Source organism: Bos taurus, chromosome 12 (genome assembly GCF_002263795.3).
Source record: "Bos taurus isolate L1 Dominette 01449 registration number 42190680 breed Hereford chromosome 12, ARS-UCD2.0, whole genome shotgun sequence".
Classification (NCBI taxonomy): domain Eukaryota; kingdom Metazoa; phylum Chordata; class Mammalia; order Artiodactyla; family Bovidae; genus Bos; species Bos taurus.
The window spans coordinates 32,020,856-32,039,053 of record NC_037339.1 but is presented as its reverse complement, the minus strand read 5'-3'; the positions used below and the strand labels follow the sequence as shown (position 1 = coordinate 32,039,053).

Below are 18,198 nucleotides of genomic sequence, written 5' to 3'. Positions count from 1 at the left end.
CTACCCACATTACCTGAATTCATGAGTTACAGTAACATCAGTAGAAGTCACTCTGCCCTTAAACTACAGAACATGTATATTCACTGGGGATTCCTGCCTGACTCAAAAAGCTTTCTCATCTCACACACTGAATCTGCACACTCTTGTAAAACTCCCCCAAATAAAAGCCAAAGACAGGGCTTAACTTCTAGTGGGGAATTCCTGAAGGTGGCATGTTTCAATAGTGATTGCTGTCTACCTGGTGAGCTCAGAAGGATTGTCTCACAGGACGTGCCGAGGGCGTTATAGGCACAACACTTCACCAGGAACCCTTTGACAGCCTCACTCATGTTCAGCGTGCTGCTCGATATCCACTGTCCAAACACTTTCCTGTTGGCCTTTTTATTCCAAATTCCTTCTGTGATTTCTTCTGTGCAGCTGAAAAGAAATGGCAGAGAAGTCAGAGGGGCGTGGCTGTCATCAGATTAGAAGTGAGGGTTTCTCTAATGGGGTCTGTAAGAGACACATCTATTATAGGTTATCAGAAACAATCTGATCATTGAGAATTATGGTTGACTAGGAAGGTAAGCATTTGAAATGCTCTAGCGTTTCTTCTTAAACTGAATTCACGAGAAAGCGTCAGTATGTCAGAGAGAGTTTCATGTTCTTCTAACACAAGAGAGGCCAAGGTCCTCATTACTTGGGGGACTTGTCTGAGCACTTCTTCCAGGTCCAAGATGGTATAGGGTACCCATCAGAGGAGCAAGAAGCCTGACTTGCAGATGCCTCAGCCAGCACTTGAGGTTTCCCTGTAGAAAACAAGAGGAAAAACAAGCTCATGGAGTAATGCACTTTTCAGAAAGGCTTTCCAAGTCAGGTTTATAGAGGCTGCCCGTGCACTGTAAGCAGTTGTGCTTCTTGGAGGGTGTCTCAGGCAGGACTCAAAGAGGAGGTCCTTTCCCCTTGTCACGTCACCTTCGGTGCAGGCAGCCCTGCCACCTCTCTGGGGAGCACCCCCTGGCCAACACTAGACCCTTCCTGGAGAGAACGCAGGTGTAGACTCTATCTACTTGCTCAGCCTAAAATGAGTCTTAGCTTCAGGAGAAGCATCTGCAGAAAAAGTCCAACGAAAGGTACTCTCCTCTTTTCATAGACCGAAGGAACAAAAACTATTAAAACAACTAAATGGCAGGTAGTATGACTTTTGGCCTTTTCTTAACATGATCTTTCAAAGTACTAAAACCAATAAAGTGACACACTAAAGCCCCTTCAGAAAGGACATGGACTCAGCATCTTAACTTAAAAGGATGAGCCCAGAAAGAGGTCTGTGTGTCAACAGAGCCAGGAGATATGAAAGTACAATTTCAGAACACTTCCACAGGTCAACACAGTTTCATCACACTCCTTCCCTAAGCCATTGCTTAGCTCTTTCTGGTCCGAGTTAATACATCATTAAGGAGTCACAAGAGTGAAATAAAATTTCTTGACTACTTCACTTCTTTTTTAATTTTGATTGATTTATTTTTAACCGGAGGATAATTGCTTCACAATATTGCGTTGGTTTCTGCCATACATCAGCATGAATCAGCCATAGGTATATGTACATCTCCTTCCCCTTGACCCTCCTCGCATCTCCCACCCCGTCCCATCCCTGTAGGTGGTCACAGAGCCCCGATTTGAGCTCCCTGCCTTATATAGCAAGTCCCCCTGGCCATCTAATTTAATATGGTAATGTATGCCTCCATGCTACTCTCTCCATTCACCCCACCCTCTTCACTTACTTCTTATATTCAGTGTGAACTCTTTTGTGAACTGGGCGTCATCATTTTCTGCATGGAAGATATACTGTCCTGGCTGGTGTTTATGGTTGCAAAACTTAGATATGCTGTTGGAAAAAGAGTTAAAGACAGACTTAGCCAGATTCTTTGAGGAGATGCTGAAATGAGTGATGGTGTGCTTGGGAAGAGTCTCCCTGGAGACACTTCAGTTTCTCAAGCTCAGTGGACAGGAGGTGTCTTCACTTGCTACTCAAAGCGTGGTCCATAAACAGGCAGCATCAGCCTCGATATTATCTGGGAATTTGTTAGAAATACAAAGTCCCAATCCCCCTCCACCCCCACACACACACCTACTGAGAGTCTGCATTTTAAGATGATTTCCTTGTGATTCACATGCACATTAAAGGTTGAGAAGCACTGATCCAGGCTGGGGCTCCTAAGAGAGACAAGAAGGTTCCAGCCACTACGGTTACATCCATTCCAGACTAGTCTGACTTCCCAGAAACATGGAAAAACCTTGGCGGGTGGCAGAGCCCATGACCCCTCAACCTTCTGAAAGGACAGCTCTCTGAAGTTGGTCCACGGCAGGACCTATGACCAGCCCTTGACTCCCATAGCAATTAACAGTGACGAGGGCTCAGATCCACTGAGTTTGTCCAGAAATCTCTGGGTGGTCTCAGCAGGCTCTAGTATCTTCTTGGAGTGCTCATCCATCTTACCTACCAGGTATCTGGTATTGGGGATTACCCGTTATACCTACCAGGTACATCGTACAGGGGATCAAGTTAGGCCAACTGATCAGGGACCCTGGAAAACAACCTAATTATTTAGACCTGATGGAGAAAGCAGGGAGAGGATGCTGTGGACTCCTAAGCAGGAGAGGAAAGTGATGAACAGTATTTCAGTTGAGAGGGAAATGCAGCAGGAAAGTGTATGAGAGGGAAGTCTGGAAGTAGTTGTTCAAATATGCAGCAAGTCCTTCATTCATTCATGGATTCACTCATTCATTCTCCCATCAATGGCACAGGCTGTTTGTGGGAGGAATTCAGAATACAACAGTCAGTCAGAAAAATCAGATTTCTGTTCTCACAGAACGAAGTGTTCAAAGGCAGACAGGTAAATGTGCAGCTACAGTGCAATGTGGGAAGTCGTGGGAGACAAGTAAAAGGTCAGACTTGAGAGCTCAGAGTGTGAAAAGAGGAGTGTTGTCGAAGGCAGGGAAAACGGGGAGGGAGCGGAAACAGCCAACCCAAGAGGCACCAGGACCACGAGGGGCAGCAGGTGCTGGACCAGATGTGAAGACGAAGGAGAGACCAGAATCCCAGCTGATTCCTGAGTCGAACCACCCGCCTAGCAACCGACAGAGCAGCTTCTGAGCACCAGTTTACCTGACGCCAACGTTCTACAACCTTAACTTGGAAGCTCAAAGGTAATTCTGACTGTGGACAGTGATGGGAGATTCCATTTCCTACCAAGTGAGCATCTAACATGCTTTTTGTTTGCCTCGTTAAAAAGAAGGCTGAAGAGGCAAAAAGGGGACTTTCTTATCTTGACCTACTTCGGGACAACGAGAAGGAAATGGTTGCTGCAGTAGAAAATGACAGAAAGATGGGGGGAAAGCCAAATTATAACTTTAAGGGAGAAAAGTAAGCAACACTACATGCACTCCCAGACTTTAGGAAGGCAGGGTTTAAGAGAAAGATGTATGTCCACAAGGGAAAATGTAAGTCTCACTGGACAATAGCCAAAGACTCTGAAAAGGAACAAGAGATTTAAAAAGAAGCCAGACTGGTTGGCCAGGGACCATGCTAAAAGCATCATTCAATTTGATAAAGAAATGACCAGTACAACAATTGATAATTGCATAGACCAAAGCAATCTGGTTTGTCTTTTTTTTTTTAAGTGGAGACTGCATTGTTTTTATTTTTTCTTCGGCTGCACCACTTGGCATGTGGGATCCTAGTTCCCCGACCAGGGATCAAACATTGGAAGTGCAGAGTCTTAACCACTGGACTGCCAGGGAAGTCTCAGAAATCTTTTTTTGAACGGTTTCCCTCCTAAGTCTCTTGTGCTGTCTGAATGGAGCCTGACTTGCCATGGACAGATGAGATAGTATCTGAAACGTTCTCGCTCTTCCAGGCAGGAAACTGGTCACAGAAACAGCCCGGACAAAAAATTGAATATTCAGGTCCTCCTCAACCGCTTGTCCACTTGTCCTATTTATGGCCGTTGACCCCTTTAAGGGCAACGACTGCAGTGCTGACCCTCCCCTGGAAACTCCAGGAGGACTAACCAGTTAGGACCAGGGAGTTTCAAAACTTCCTCTTTCCCTGGGACTTTTCTGAAAATGGCCAGCAGGCAGGAGATGGGAGATCAGGAGACGAGTTCATGGTGAAACACCTTTGGTGACTAAGATGTATTCTCAGTATAAATGAGAAGGGATTGCTCCTCTGTTATGAGCAAAATGCAGGTGATTTTCAGTTTTCATTTAGCAGCCAGAGGGGAGGAGTTGAGAAGTCACAAGTATTTCCAGCAGCGCAGGGAGTAATTTCACTAGAAAGAAGGCTTTGTTCAAAGAGCAAGGGATGATGAAAGACAAACTGGAGGACAGGGAATAATAAAGTGCAGGTTGGGGAAGCTGAGAGCTTCTGAAACCGGAGAGTTGGGGGCTGGCAAGACTGAGGGACTCCACGTGGCACTGAGGGAGGCCCCATCAGGAGACCCTGCCCACTCAGACAGCGGGGTGTGGAGCGGGCACAGTCTGGCTGAAATTGAACCCGGTCCACACATGTTTCTGTCCAGGGTCAGACACAGGGGTGGGAGAGATGCTGCTGATTTTATGTCACTCTACATAATACTAAGCTCGCTTTTATTTCAGGGCAGCCCAGAATCCTGGGGAAATATAATCATTAAAAACCCAATAGTGGGCACTTCCCTGGCAGTCCAGTGGTGAAAACTCCATGCTTCCAATGCAGGGGGCGTGGGTTCGATCCCTGGGTGGGGAACCTAAGATGACACATGCCTCATGGCCAAAATATAATAAAAGAAAAATTTCAAAACATTTTAAATCAAGAAAAATCCCCAATAGTGAAGCATGGCAAACTTCAAAAGGAGGCACACTTTTATTTCTAAATAAGCAAAGCACACACCTGTATGTTTGTTCTCTCACACACTGGGTGTGAGAATCTTGAACATTTGAAATGAACTGGTGTCCAGAGGCAGTACCAGAGTGATGGTTACAAACACAGGCTTTGACTCTGCTATCACCCGGGCTTCCCTGGTGGCTCCGCCAGTAAAGGATCTGCCTGAAATGCAGGAGACCCAGGTTCCATCCCTGGGTTGGGAAGATTCTCTGGAGAAGGGAATGGCAACCCCACTCCAGTATTCCTGCCTGGAAAATCCCATGGACAGAGGAGCCTGGTGGGCTCTAATCCATGGGGTAACAAAGAGTCGAGTGTGACTGAGTGACTAATGCACACCGCTATTATCCAGTGGTGTGACTTTGGACAAGTCACTGAAACTCTCTGTTCTGATTTCCTTATCTGCAAAATGAAGGTATATCTAACAACTTATATGGTTGTTAGAGTAGTTTTTGTTAAATTTTTATTAAAGCAGTTTTGCATAAACTGCTTATAATAGTGCCTAGTTGTTGTTCAGTCGCTAAGTTGTGTCTGCCTCTTTGCAACCTCATGGACTGTAGTCCACCAGGCTCCTCTGTCCGTGGGATTTTCCAGGCAAGAATACTGGAATGGGTTACCATTTCTTTCTCCAATGATTATGCTTGCTGCTGCTGCTGCTGCTGTGTCGCTTCAGTCGTGTCCGACTCTGTGCAACCCCATAGACAGCAGCCCACCAGGCTCCACCGTCCCTGGGATTCTCCAGGCAAGAACACTGGAGTGGGTTGCCATTTCCTTCTCCAATGCATGAAAGTGAAAAGTGAAAGTGAAGTCGCTAGTCATGTCCAACTGTTCGAGACCCCATGGACTGCAGCCTACCAGGCTCCTCCGTCCATGGGATTTTCCAGGCAAGAGTACAGGAGTGGGGTGCCATCACTTTCTCCGATTATTATGCCTAGCACATAGTAAACATGATAAATGCGTTAGATCATCATTACTATGAGGCTTATTAAGTCTGGAAATCATTTTGAATAAAAAAGATATTTAGAAGCTTTATTCTGGGGTATACCTTGTCAGAAAGTCACATTAAAACAAAGACGCAAAGAAAAAAAAAACTTAAGTAAATGCCCATCAAGGAGTTAGTCAAAATAAAATCTTCTGAAAAGTGGAATGCCATGTAGCCATAAAAGTGATCACGTAAATAATAGTACACTTATTAACAAAGCAAAAGATGATATTTTAAAGGAAAAATTGGGTGACAAACGGCACAATTAAAAAAAATGACACAATTAATTTCATGTTTATACAAAAACCTATACTTCTGTTTCTATCATGGCAGTTACATAGAAAAAGTCTGAAATATAAACTCTGGTGGTGGAATTGTGGGTGTTATATCCTTTCTCTTTTTAAGACAATTTCAGAAAATAAGAGTGAATGAAAGGGACTGACTTTGCCCTAGGTCTGGGGTAAGTAACATAACCTGTTTCCGTATTTCATAAAATGGAATAATGATCAAATTAGATGATCTGTATAAAGGACTTTGCACACTGGCACATCGCAAGGGCTCAAAGAAGTTTCTTTTGTTCTCAGTGAGGCTTCATGACCTGGTCAATACCTTACAACTGAGTGGGCAGGATTTGGAAATTCCCACTGTTCACTACAAGCAAACATCTCCTCGTGTTTGTTACACTCAGGGCTCATCTCCTTCAGGGAACCAAAACAGTCCTTCCAAAAAAGCTCAATGCAGTCCTGCAATCACATATCATTTATTGACTTGAGAGCTGGCTTTTCTGTTTGTCCCGAGAAGGACTGTGGCTCATCACCCAGAACCCACACTCTACCATACCGCTGGTACCAGGAAGCTCTCAGTTAATGCCTGTTGTGGGCAGAACTCAGACTGGTAGAATTGGAAAATTATATATTTCAGGAAAAAAGAAAATACAGGAATCTGTCATGCCTAAGGAGAGTCTCTTAGAAGAGACTATTTAAATAATTATAACATCCTAATAAGTTGTTTTGGGGTGTGTGTGTGTGTGTGTGTGTGTGTGTTTAACCATAAAATTAGGAAAAGCTAAGGCAGATTTGTTTATAAGTCTACAGAGATAGGAAATTAAGCAAACGAACAGACGAAATATCCTAGAACCTTTTCCCAGGACCTGGTTATCAGGGCTGCTGGAAAGTTACAATTTCATAAAACGTAAACATAAAGGCAAACCCTAATAAACTCTGTGCAATATTTGAGGAAGTAAATTGGAGAAACGAAGCTGTGAAGGTGGGGGAAGCTGCTAGATTTCTGGCACACACACGACCACACCAAAGCTTTTTCAGGAGTACTGTTATTACGAGACCTTTCGGTTACACAGAAAAACTGGTGGCACTTTGCTTCTAAAGTCCTCTCCTGCCACATGATGAAAATTCTGTACTTCACCAGCAAAATTCAGTTTGACTAAATAGTTGAAACTGAGTGGTGGGTAAAGGACGCTTACTGTATTATCCTCTGAGTTCACTAGTAAATTGGGAACTTTTTATAATAAAAAATGGAAAAGAACTCAGAATTTAGTCTGCACCCCCAATTACAACACAGAGCTTCATGCAGAGAGCAGAAGACGTTGAGAGCACTTGTGCTCAATTTTTTTGGTCGTTCATCTTTTATTCAATATTTTGAGTGTCTTTTTCATGATGAAGGAGGCTCTGTCTCACCTGGCATTGTGAATCAAGTGGGCCATCACACTCACTGCATCATTTTCATCAATTAATATTGTAGCTCTTCAAGAACTTTTTAAGTAAAATAAATACTGAGTTAAGTGTAGCGGTGTGGAGAAGGCAATGGCACCCCACTCCAGTACTCTTGCCTGGAAAATCCCATGGACGGAGGAGCCTGGTAGGCTGCAGTCCATGGGGTCGCTAAGAGTTGGACACGACTGAGCGACTTCACTTTCACTTTTCACTTTCATGCATTGGAGAAGGAAATGGCTAACCCACTCCAGTGTTCTTGCCTGGAGAATCCCAGGGACCGGGGAGCCTGGTGGGCTGCCGTCTATGGGGTCGCACAGAGTTGGACACGACTGAAGCGACTTAGCAGCAGCAGCAGCAGCAGCAGCAAGTGTAGTGGTGAGTGTGCATTTTGAGTTGATTTCTGGGAGGTGATGATGAATTCATTCATTTACTAAATAGCTGCTGACTATTTACTAAGTAGCTGTTGCCTTGTACAATAGCACAAGGCATTGTACAACGCCTTTCTAAAAAGACAGGAAAATGCCAGGGCCCATCCCCACAGTGGGGTTCAGCACACAAGAGGCTCACTGTATCACCCGGGAACTAGGGGTGAGAGGCACAAGCACTATAGGCGTCAGGATCTTCCCTCATTTATCCATTTAGCTGCCTCTTGAAGATAACTACTTGGGGTCAGGGATGCAGGTTGTGATCATGGAATGAAACCAGATTAACTAGATTGGCCCGAGATCCATATATATCAGAGACAGGGTCCTCTAATCAGTGAGTCTGTCAGATCTTAAGAATGGTGCCAGGTGTCACCAGCACAAATAGCAGCGACCTCCCAGGTGGCCCCTGGCCCTTAAATGCGCCTGCATAACTTGAGGGAGTTGAGGGGGAGACATCACCTTGTTCACGCTTGTAGCCCCTGAAGGCACTGAGCCCATTGAGAAGGTATTAAAGGAATATTTGTTGAACTAAATTGCACTGATCATCTATCTCTTTGAATCAATGTTGCAAGAGAATCCTGTAGGACTAAGAGCTTCTCTGACACTGGGTGACAACACAAAGAACAGGGAAAGGGACAGCACGGACATCCTAAACGCAAGTAGTCAACTCAGCTAGCAGGGGAAGGACTGGCCCTCTGCCTTCTACTTTCAAAAGTTTGATGGTTGAGAATACGGGCGTATGACAATGGGGTGACGCCCCCCTCCAAGGCAGTGGTTCTTAACCACAGGAACTTTTTCTCACCAGGGGACATCCAGCAATGTCCACAGATATTTTAGGTTGTCACAAGTGGGGTTAGTGGTGCTACTGACATCCATGGGGTGGAGACCTGGGACTCGGCAGAATATCCTACCACACAGAAGAAAGACTCCACCGCCACCACCCCCAGGACCCTGAGTGGAGAATTACCCAGCCCAAGATGTCAACAGTCTGTTGTTGAGAAGCCCTGAGTTAGGGGACTGTGAGTCCATCCAAAGGCTGCCTTCTTAATTACTTTAAAAATGAATGCTTTGAACGTTAGGAGGTTTGGGCAAGAGAGGATAGACAGTTCCACGCAAACTCTGCATTATAGAGTGCTTTTTAAAACACACACAAGGGAATTTCCTGGTGGTCCAGTGGCTGACTCCACACTCCCAATGCAGGGGGCCTGGGTTCAATCCCTGGTCATGGAACTGGATCCCACATGCCTCAACTAACACCTGGCACAGGTGAATAAAGAAATAAGTAAAATATTTTAAAAATTAACTGACTTCTAAACCAAAAGTTCTTTTTAAAAAATAAAAAAGCAAACAAGGATCAGCTACAAATCACTTTGGGGTATAGAATAGCATGGTTATCAGGAAACAGAGAAGAATCAAGATGAAAAGAGCTTGAATTTCCCTGGTGATCTAGTGGTTAAGAATCCTCCTGCCAATGAAGGGGACATGGGTTCAATCCCTGGTCTGGGAAAGACTCCACATGCGTGGGGCAACTGATTTGGCATGCCCTAGAGCCCACGGCTCTTCAACGAGAGACGCCACCTCAATAGGAAGCCTGAGCACCTCAACCAAGAGTAGCCACCACTCTCTGCAACTGGAGAAAGCCGGTGAACAGCAACAAAGACCCAGCACAGCCAAAATTAAATAAATAAAACACTTTTTAAAAAGATGAAAAGAGCTCAGCTCTGACTCGTCTCCTAGACCTGTGCCATCCAACAGGAATATAATGCAAGCCACATGCATAATATTAAAGTTTCCAGTTAGCTACCTAAAAAAGTGAAAAGGAGTAAACAGTAATGATAGATTTATTGAACTTAATATATCTAAAATACTAGCATCTTAACATATAATCAAGATAAAATTATTGAGATATTTTACCGCCTATTTCTCACACTAAGTCCTAAAAACCTGCTGTGCATGTTACCGTCACAGTGCATCTCCACTGGCACCAAATGTCAAGCTCTCAACAGCCACGTGTGGCTGATAGACCCGTACTGTACAGTCCAGGACCAGACCTGTGACAGGAGTCACCAGAGGTTCTCATTAAACACATAGACTCTGGATGCAATATGCCTCTGAGATTACTCAAGTGTAGTTATTAAGGAGCAAAGGTAACAGGTGCACCCCAGAGAACCAACTTCTGACTGTAGTTTCTTTGGTGACTGAACTTTCAGCATCTAAAGTCAACAGCTAGCAACTAGCAAAGGAGATTAATCCAAGCCCTGACACGGCACCTTGAAAAAACGTTCAGCTGTGCTCCAAGTGTCCTGCAAGTCAGCTGTAATGTCAAGAAAAATATATTTTGATGGGGAAAACCACTGCAGAATCAGTATATTGTGATAAAAATTGGACCAAGAATCAACCGTGCAGTATTCTTTTAAAAAATGTAGCCTTGGGGCATTGTGCCCCAATTTTGGTTCATCGTGTCTGAAATGGGAGCAAGGAATCCACATTTTTTAATATCCACCCAGATGATTACTATACAGTTGGTATAAGGACTCACGTTGAGAATCAGTGGTTTACCATAAACCCATTGACTCGCTTAAGACATGACAGATGCCTCTCAGCTCATAGTCTATCCTGAAACCATTGTTACCAGGGATTAGTTTTAAGAGATAAGAAGCATCAGAGCCTTAGGATATACAAGGAAGAGCTGTTTTTTGGAAGGAGAAAGAGAGATAAATTCGGAGTTTGGGATTAACATATACCCACTACTATACGTAAAATAGGTTAACAACAGGACCTACTGTATAGCACAGGGAACCGCACTCAATATCTTGTAATAATCTATAAAGGGAAAAAGGCTGAAAGAGAATATATATGCATGTATCAGAGGCTTCCCTGGTGGCTTCCCAGTGGTAAAGAATCCGCCTGCTAATGAAGGAGACTCAGGTTCAGTCCCTGGGTCGGGAAGATCCCCTGGAGAAGGAAATGGCAACCCACTGCAGTATTCTTGCCTGGAGAATCCCATGGGCAGAGGAGCCTGGCAGGCTACAGTCTATGGGTTGCCATAGACTATATAGGTCTATAGGCATCGTCTCTTGTGGCAACTATGGGTTGCCAAAGAGTCAGACATGACTTAGTGACTACGCAACAACAAAAAATATGTGTATAAATGAATCACTGTGCTATACACCTGAAACTAACATAATATTGCAAATGAACTATCCTTCAACTTTAAAAACATGTTGATTTTTATTTTCCAAAGAGGGGCTGAAGAATTTCTCCCCTAAGAGAAACCTGAGTGCGGTTGGACAAACCCTCAGGAAAATGAGATTTTCCTTCAGCATTTATCCTTGGGCTATGTCTGTGTTTGTTTTTTGAAAACTCAAATCAATATACCTATAGGTAGCGTTTTCTGTTTTTCAGGGGTTTTACTTCCTCAGTCATCTGCCAAGGGGCTGAGAGAGACTTCGTGTGCCAGGAGCACATAGCCTCAAATAGGAAGTAACTATCGGGTGACTCAGAAAATGCCGGACTCAAACTGATAATGGTTCTTTCTGTTTTTCGTGAGTAGGTTACACTCTTTGAACTGATTAAAGAGTTATCATTGTGCCCTCAAGTCTGCTGCTTGCTTCCTCGTCCTCCATATCAGCATGATAGCACATTCACTCAAGGGTAACCAGAAGGGTCTGGCCAAGAATGATGATGCCTCCTGGACTCACCTGTACCCATCATCCAGGCCACTTTGCTCACAAGGAAATGATTTTCGAGAGAAGGTCCACGTACATCTGATTTGTGGGTATGCTTTAAACCTGACAGAAAAACAAAATTCTTCATACTGGTCAATTTCATAATCTTCATTTGATTTGGAAACGTTTATAAATCCCTTTTCTGTAAAAAAAAAAAAAAAAAAGAATGCATTTCTAAATTAGATAATGAGATTCATATGGAAATATATTGAGAAAATAAATTTTTATTCATCAGTTTTAAGCAAGAAAACTGAGATTTGATAGCCCAACAAGAAACACATGAGTCCTGTCCCCAGTTAGAAGCCTGAGCATATCACCTTCTGATTTCACTCAGAATTAGATGTGAATAATTGATGCTCTTCCCAGAGAAATGTATAAAGACATCTATTGATTTTGCATACAACTTCAAGGGGTTGGAGGATTCCTCCAGCTTGGTGAACCATGGACACAGAGGGACCCACCGACAATCCCTCAGTCAGAACGGCCTCCTCGTGACTTATGCCACATAAAATAATCTCAGGGCACAAATAAAAGAACAGTCTAGCCAGTGATATGCACAAGGTTTCCCTGGGGAATACTTCCTTGTTAGTTTGATAAGAGAATCTTTTTATTTCTCAGCATTTTCAATGTAGGTGGCTAAAGGCTGCCACCTACTCTGAGATCACTTTTTTTTTTGAGATCACTTAAAAAAAAATTTATTGCTGTCTCTGAGATTACTTAAAGCAGGGTTATTGTCAGATCCTACACAGCCCACCCAAATTTCCATTTCCTCAAGGTTCAGTGGTAAAGAATCCACCTGCCAATGCAGGAGACATGGGTTCAATCCCTGGGTCAGGAATATCCCCTGGAAAAGGAAGTGGCTGCCCACTCCAGTATTCTTGCCTGGAGAATCCCATGGACAGAAGAGCCTGGCAGACTACAATCCATGGGGTCCCAAAAGAGTTGGACACAACCAAGTGACTAAACAACAAGTATTTGTTGGGTTTTCTCAGCCACTGCTCTCTGCCCTTGAGGGGCAGTGCTCAGGTAGTTCTTATTAATGGTGCATTCTGCGTCTGGCTCTCAGCCATGTCTGGGACTACAAGGATAGAAGGGATTATTCCTGTCTTTAGGAACCTTCCAGCCTACTGGAAGACAAAAATCCACAAACAGAGGGTCATATTACAATGTGATGAGTGCAAAAGCAGTGGCATTCAAGCAGGCTCAGGCTCGGTTTAACCGGAAAAGGAAGGGAGGGGGCAGCTTGTATTGATTTCACAAAGCTATCCTAATTCAATTTCTCTCTCAACTTTTTGATACTAACCTTATACTGAAAGCAGAATTTGCAGCACCTGCCTTACACTCCACACTAAAACAACTAAAAACATGAGTACAGATTATGTGCGCAGCTGCATTACCTAGGATGGTGACCAAAGCTGATTTACTGGGATGCTCTGAAGAGGAACAAGTGTAATAGCCAGTGTCGTTTCTTCCCACTGATGATACAAAAGCAAACAGAATCCGTATCATAGTTCTGTTTGTGGAATAGGTACTCATCTCAAAGTAGCTGCCCTAGATTTTAATATAAAACAGAGTTTGAATGGAGTGATTTCCACCTGGATTCTTGGTTCATTTTTCTGCATTTCAGAATACCAGCTCATCCTCTCACCTCTTCCAGTGCTTTATTCTCTAATTCCCAGCTGAGCCCGAATCCGTGGTTTACGTGAATGGCTTTGCACCTTATCCATAAGGGTTCCCCTACTTTAAGAAATAATTGTGGCGGTGTGGTCTGAGGAGTCTGGTTTAGATCTAGAAGATGAAAAAATCCCGGGTAAGAAGAAAAGTGATTCCCCCCTGCACCACACAATATATCCTGAACATTCTGCAGAATAAAGGTTTTAATGGTATCTCAGGGCTTCCCTGGGGGCTCAGTGGTAAAGAATCCGCCTGAGACACAGGTTCCATCCCTGGTCCAGGAAGATCCCACACGCTGTGGAGCAACTAAGTCCATGGGTCACAACTACTGAGCTTCTGCTCTAGAGCCTGGGAGCCGCAACTACTGAGCCCACGTGCAGCAACTACTGAAGCCCACAGGCCCTAGAGCCTGTGCTACATAACAAGAGAAGCTACCACAATGAGAGGTCCTTGCACCCCAACTAGAGAGTAGCTCCCCATTTGCCACAACTAGAGAAAAGCCCGTGCACCAACAAAGACCCAGCACAGCCAAAAATAAAATAAATAAATTAAAAAAAAAAGATTTTAATGGCATCTTAAATGTTACAAACTATCCCAAAATAAAAGGATATTTTAGAGATTAAGTAGTCTCTTATGAAGAAATGAGCACAGAAAGAATCCATAATATTACACTGAAAATGGCCTGAAGGAACTATAGCATTTTTGAAATTGAGTGAGGACCTAAGGGGTGATGATTAGTCCCAGACTGTCTCCAAGGAACAGTCACAGAAAACAGAAGGACAGGATATGACGGTCTTACCTATAGTGAAGAGCTTGGTACATTCCCTGCCCAGCTCGTTTCTTGCACAGCACCTGATATCTGTTCCAAATAACTCATGGAGGACGCTCTCCTCCTTCGTGACAACAGCTGGACTCTCTCCTTTACAGCTGCAATTAAAAAAGAAATGTCAGTTGACTAAACACCTTTTAAAATGACAAGCGAGTATTCAGGAGAAGAGCCAGATAAAAGGTTGTAGAGTTTAAGAGCCTGATAAGAAAATAAAGATAGGAGCAGGTCACAAGGCAAACCAATTCATACTGAGGGTGTGCGCACCACCCACGGAATTCTTAAGGGAACTAGTTAGTTATTCATTACCTCACCTAATTAGAATAATGCTGGAGAGAATCATAATAAAAGAGTGCCAAAGGTTTTGAGAAAAGTACGGATACTAAAGGGGAAAGGGGGGTGGGAGGAACTGGAAGATTGGGATTGACATACACACACTATTGATAGTATGTATAAAATAGAAAACAGCATGTGTAAAATAGGTAACAGCATGTATAAAACAGATAACTAATGAGAACATGGGCTTCCCTGGTGGCTCAGAGGTAAAGAATCTGCCCGAAAGTGCAGGAGACAAGGGTTCAGTCTCTGGCTCGGGAAGATCCCCTGGAGAAGGGAAATGGCGACCCACTCCAGTATTCTCGCCCGGAAATCCCACAGACAGAGGACTGTAGCCGGGCGGGCTACAGTCCATGGGGGTCCCAAAAGAGTTGAACACAACTTAGCGACTGAACAACAACAAATGAGAACATATTGTATAGCTCAGGGAACTCTACTTAATGCTCAGAGGTGACCTGAAATCCATAAGTGACGGGGTACTTGTACATGTATGTCAGATTCATTTTGCTGCACACTAGAAACTAGTACAACACAGTAAAGCAACTATACTCCAATAAAAATTTATTTAAAAAAAGATTTCATGTCTGGTGACCTCTTGGTTGTTGTTAAACAGAAAAAATGAATGGAAGAACCGAGAAAAGACAGAAAAGGGGTGGGGAAGAAAATGGAGAAAAGGAAAAGCACAATTAGGTTTTAATACAGCAACAAGGTGTAGGATCTTTGAAGCTCTGAAGAGGACAAGCCGTGAGAGGGAGAGAGGCCAGGGCTGCAGAAGTGCCCAGGGTCCCCACAGCTCACAGAGGAGAGGGTGGTGTCACCTGAGAGGAGCCAGCCCCACCTGGGGATCTGGGCTTCCCCAGTGGCTCAGTGCTAAAGAATCTGCCTGCAGTGCAGGTCATCAGGTTTGATAAAATCCCCTGGAGGGCACGGGAACCCACTCCAGTATCCTTGCCTGGAGAATCCCCAAGGACAGAGGAGCCTGTCGGGCTGCAGTCCATGGGGTCGAAAAGAGTCACGACTGAAGCAACTTAGCACACACGCACGGGGACTGAAGGGACTTCTCCCTGCCCTCTCCCACCTCCCTAACTATCACCTTTCCCAAAGCAGGTACAGCTTTTGGAATAGTCACAGCTTTCTGTGACTATATACAGCTTCTGTGTACAATCACTTTTCTCCTCTTTATCACTTTAGTCAAATATATTCTTTGTTGTTTACGTATTATTCCTTGAGTTTTAAAAATGACAACAATAATTCTTTTTAAATTACAATAATTTGTTTATTTTGTTTGGCCAAGTGGTAAGGGAAATCTTAGTCCCCTGACCAGGATGGAACCTGAGTCCCCTACATTGGAAGATCAGAGTCTAAACCACTGGACTGTCAGGGAAGTCCCAATAATAATTAATCTTTAAGACAACAATAATTGCTTATTGTAGACATTTTGGAAAATCCAGAAAAACCCAAAGGAAAGAATTTTAATTTGTCCATATTCCTACCACCATGAGATGACCAACTGTTACTATTTTGCTGTGTGTAGCTTTCTAATCTTTTTCTTCTCTGTTCACACATTACATTTATATCTATAGGTAATCTCTTTTTCCTTCAAAATGTGGAATCCCAGTTTTATCATTTGGCAACCTGATTTTTTTTTTCGCCTTCTCTTTAGTCCCATTTTTCAATTAAAGTTGTTTAGTACATTTTAATTAGTTCAAACAGCATGAATCCTTACTTTGTGAACACTTAGGTATAACACATTTACAAGGTACTGACTATCTACCGGGAATTGTTCTGTGCGTTTCACGTGTACCGATTCATTTCCTCACAGACCGCTACCAGCCCCACGCTTCTAATGAGCTGGCAAGGGGTTAAGTAACTCAAGGCCACACAGGTATAAGCACAGAAGGGTTCAGACCCAGGTAGATTCTACATCTTCAAACAATCATATCTGCTCTTCCAGAATACATGGAATAAGTACAAATTAAACATTCATTCACAGGGGATTTTTTTTATGTAGAGGGGATTATACACTAAAACCTGGACCTGGGACTTCCCTGGGGGGCCCAGTGACTAAGACTCCATGCATCCAACTCAGGGGGCCAGGGATCCATCCCTGGTCAGGGAACTAGATCCCAAATGCCCCAACTAAGACCCAGTGCAGCCAAATAAGATAAAAGTAAAAAGTAAAAAACTTTAAAGTCTGGACCTTTTTTTTAAAAAAAACACAACAGTTATAACTTTATTTATTAATTTGACTGTGCTGGATCTGTGCTGCTGTGTGGGCGTTCTCTGTAGTTGTGGTGAGTGGGGGCTACTCTCTAATTGGGGTACGCCAGCTTCTCATTGCGGTGGCTTCTCGTGTTGCGGAGCATGGGCTCTAGGGTGTGCGGGCTTCTGCCAGTTGCTGCATGTGGGCTCAGTAGTTGTGGTGCCCAAGCCCTAGAGCACAGGTCAATATTGTGGTGCCTGAGCCACCTTACTTGATTAGGGATCGAACCCGTTTCTTCCACATTGGCAGATGGTTCTTTACTACTGGGCCACCAGGGAAGCCCTGGACCTTTCTTTTTCCCCCGACAGAGTCAACAACCCTGTAACTTTAAGTTAGAGAGTCAACAACCCTGAACTTAAAGGATGCTAATTCATGTCCTGTGATATGCAGGGAGGGTCCTACAGGTCAGTGACATGACCAATGGGAGCTCCAAAGGCCCCCTCACTAAGACACGCCCCCCACTTCCCCCCTGGGAAGTCCACACCAATCATGCTTTAAAAGGGCATGTTTCTTGTTAACATGGTGATAACTTGTATATACAGTATGATGTCAACTATATTAGAGAAAGTCACAAGAGCTGTTCTCACGTCATACCTGTCACTCTGTGAATCGCAGAACACCCATTCCACCGTCGGTTCTGGAACACTCTCTGAGATGCAGACCAAGGCGTCCTGATTTTCCATTTTTCTAAAGTAAGGTTTTCTTAATGTGTAAAGCAGTGTATCTAAAGCATTATAAATTATTCATGTTTTAATATTAAAAATGTTTCATATGAAAAACATTAAAAAAAACAATAACTTTGTCTCCTCAAAAGAAGAATTCTACATCAAGAAAAGTTAATCTCTTATACTCTAGCAGTATCTTCCACTCCATTCCAAATATATATAATAACATAGCCCCTCCTCACTAATATATTAAACTCAACTCAGGCTGAAATGCTGACTGGCATTTATTCTCTTAGCTAATGTCTTTGGCTATTTCATGAATCCAAAGACAACTAAAGTTTAGCAGAGGGAAGCCAGGTAAAAAAACAAATATCAATATGCATGGGAAAAAGAAGAGCAGAAATAACATAAAGTTTATAACACATACTTATCTAGTTTTGAGGCTCAGCTTTCTGCCCACATGGAGAAGGGCATGGCAACCCACTCCAGTATTCTTGCCTGGAGAATCCCCATAGACAGAGGAACCTGGCGGGCTACAGTCCATGGGGTCACAAAGAGTCGGACACGACTGAGCAAGTAACACTTTCTGCCCACAATTTTATCTAGAACTAGGCAGAAATATAGTCGAACAGAGATAGAATTGAAACAGAATTAAGAGGTTTATTTTAGCCT

At 43.6% G+C, this 18,198-nt stretch overlaps 1 protein-coding gene across 3 annotated transcripts in view; it reads right to left on the bottom strand.

The window, feature by feature from the left end:
* The window catches only part of FLT3 (fms related receptor tyrosine kinase 3), a 69,899-nt gene that overhangs the window by 20,949 nt on the left and 30,752 nt on the right, over positions 1 to 18,198 (bottom strand). For all 3 annotated transcript variants that reach the window (XM_025000075.2, XM_025000076.2, XM_025000074.2), the window contains exons 5-12: positions 17,456 to 17,585; positions 14,236 to 14,363; positions 13,411 to 13,550; positions 13,160 to 13,313; positions 11,736 to 11,904; positions 1,761 to 1,864; positions 680 to 788; positions 239 to 417 (exon numbers count right to left, since the gene is read on the bottom strand). In XM_025000075.2, coding sequence (XP_024855843.1) covers positions 239 to 417; positions 680 to 788; positions 1,761 to 1,864; positions 11,736 to 11,904; positions 13,160 to 13,313; positions 13,411 to 13,550; positions 14,236 to 14,363; positions 17,456 to 17,585 — 1,113 coding nt within the window. The remainder of the gene's footprint in view (positions 1 to 238; positions 418 to 679; positions 789 to 1,760; positions 1,865 to 11,735; positions 11,905 to 13,159; positions 13,314 to 13,410; positions 13,551 to 14,235; positions 14,364 to 17,455; positions 17,586 to 18,198) is intronic.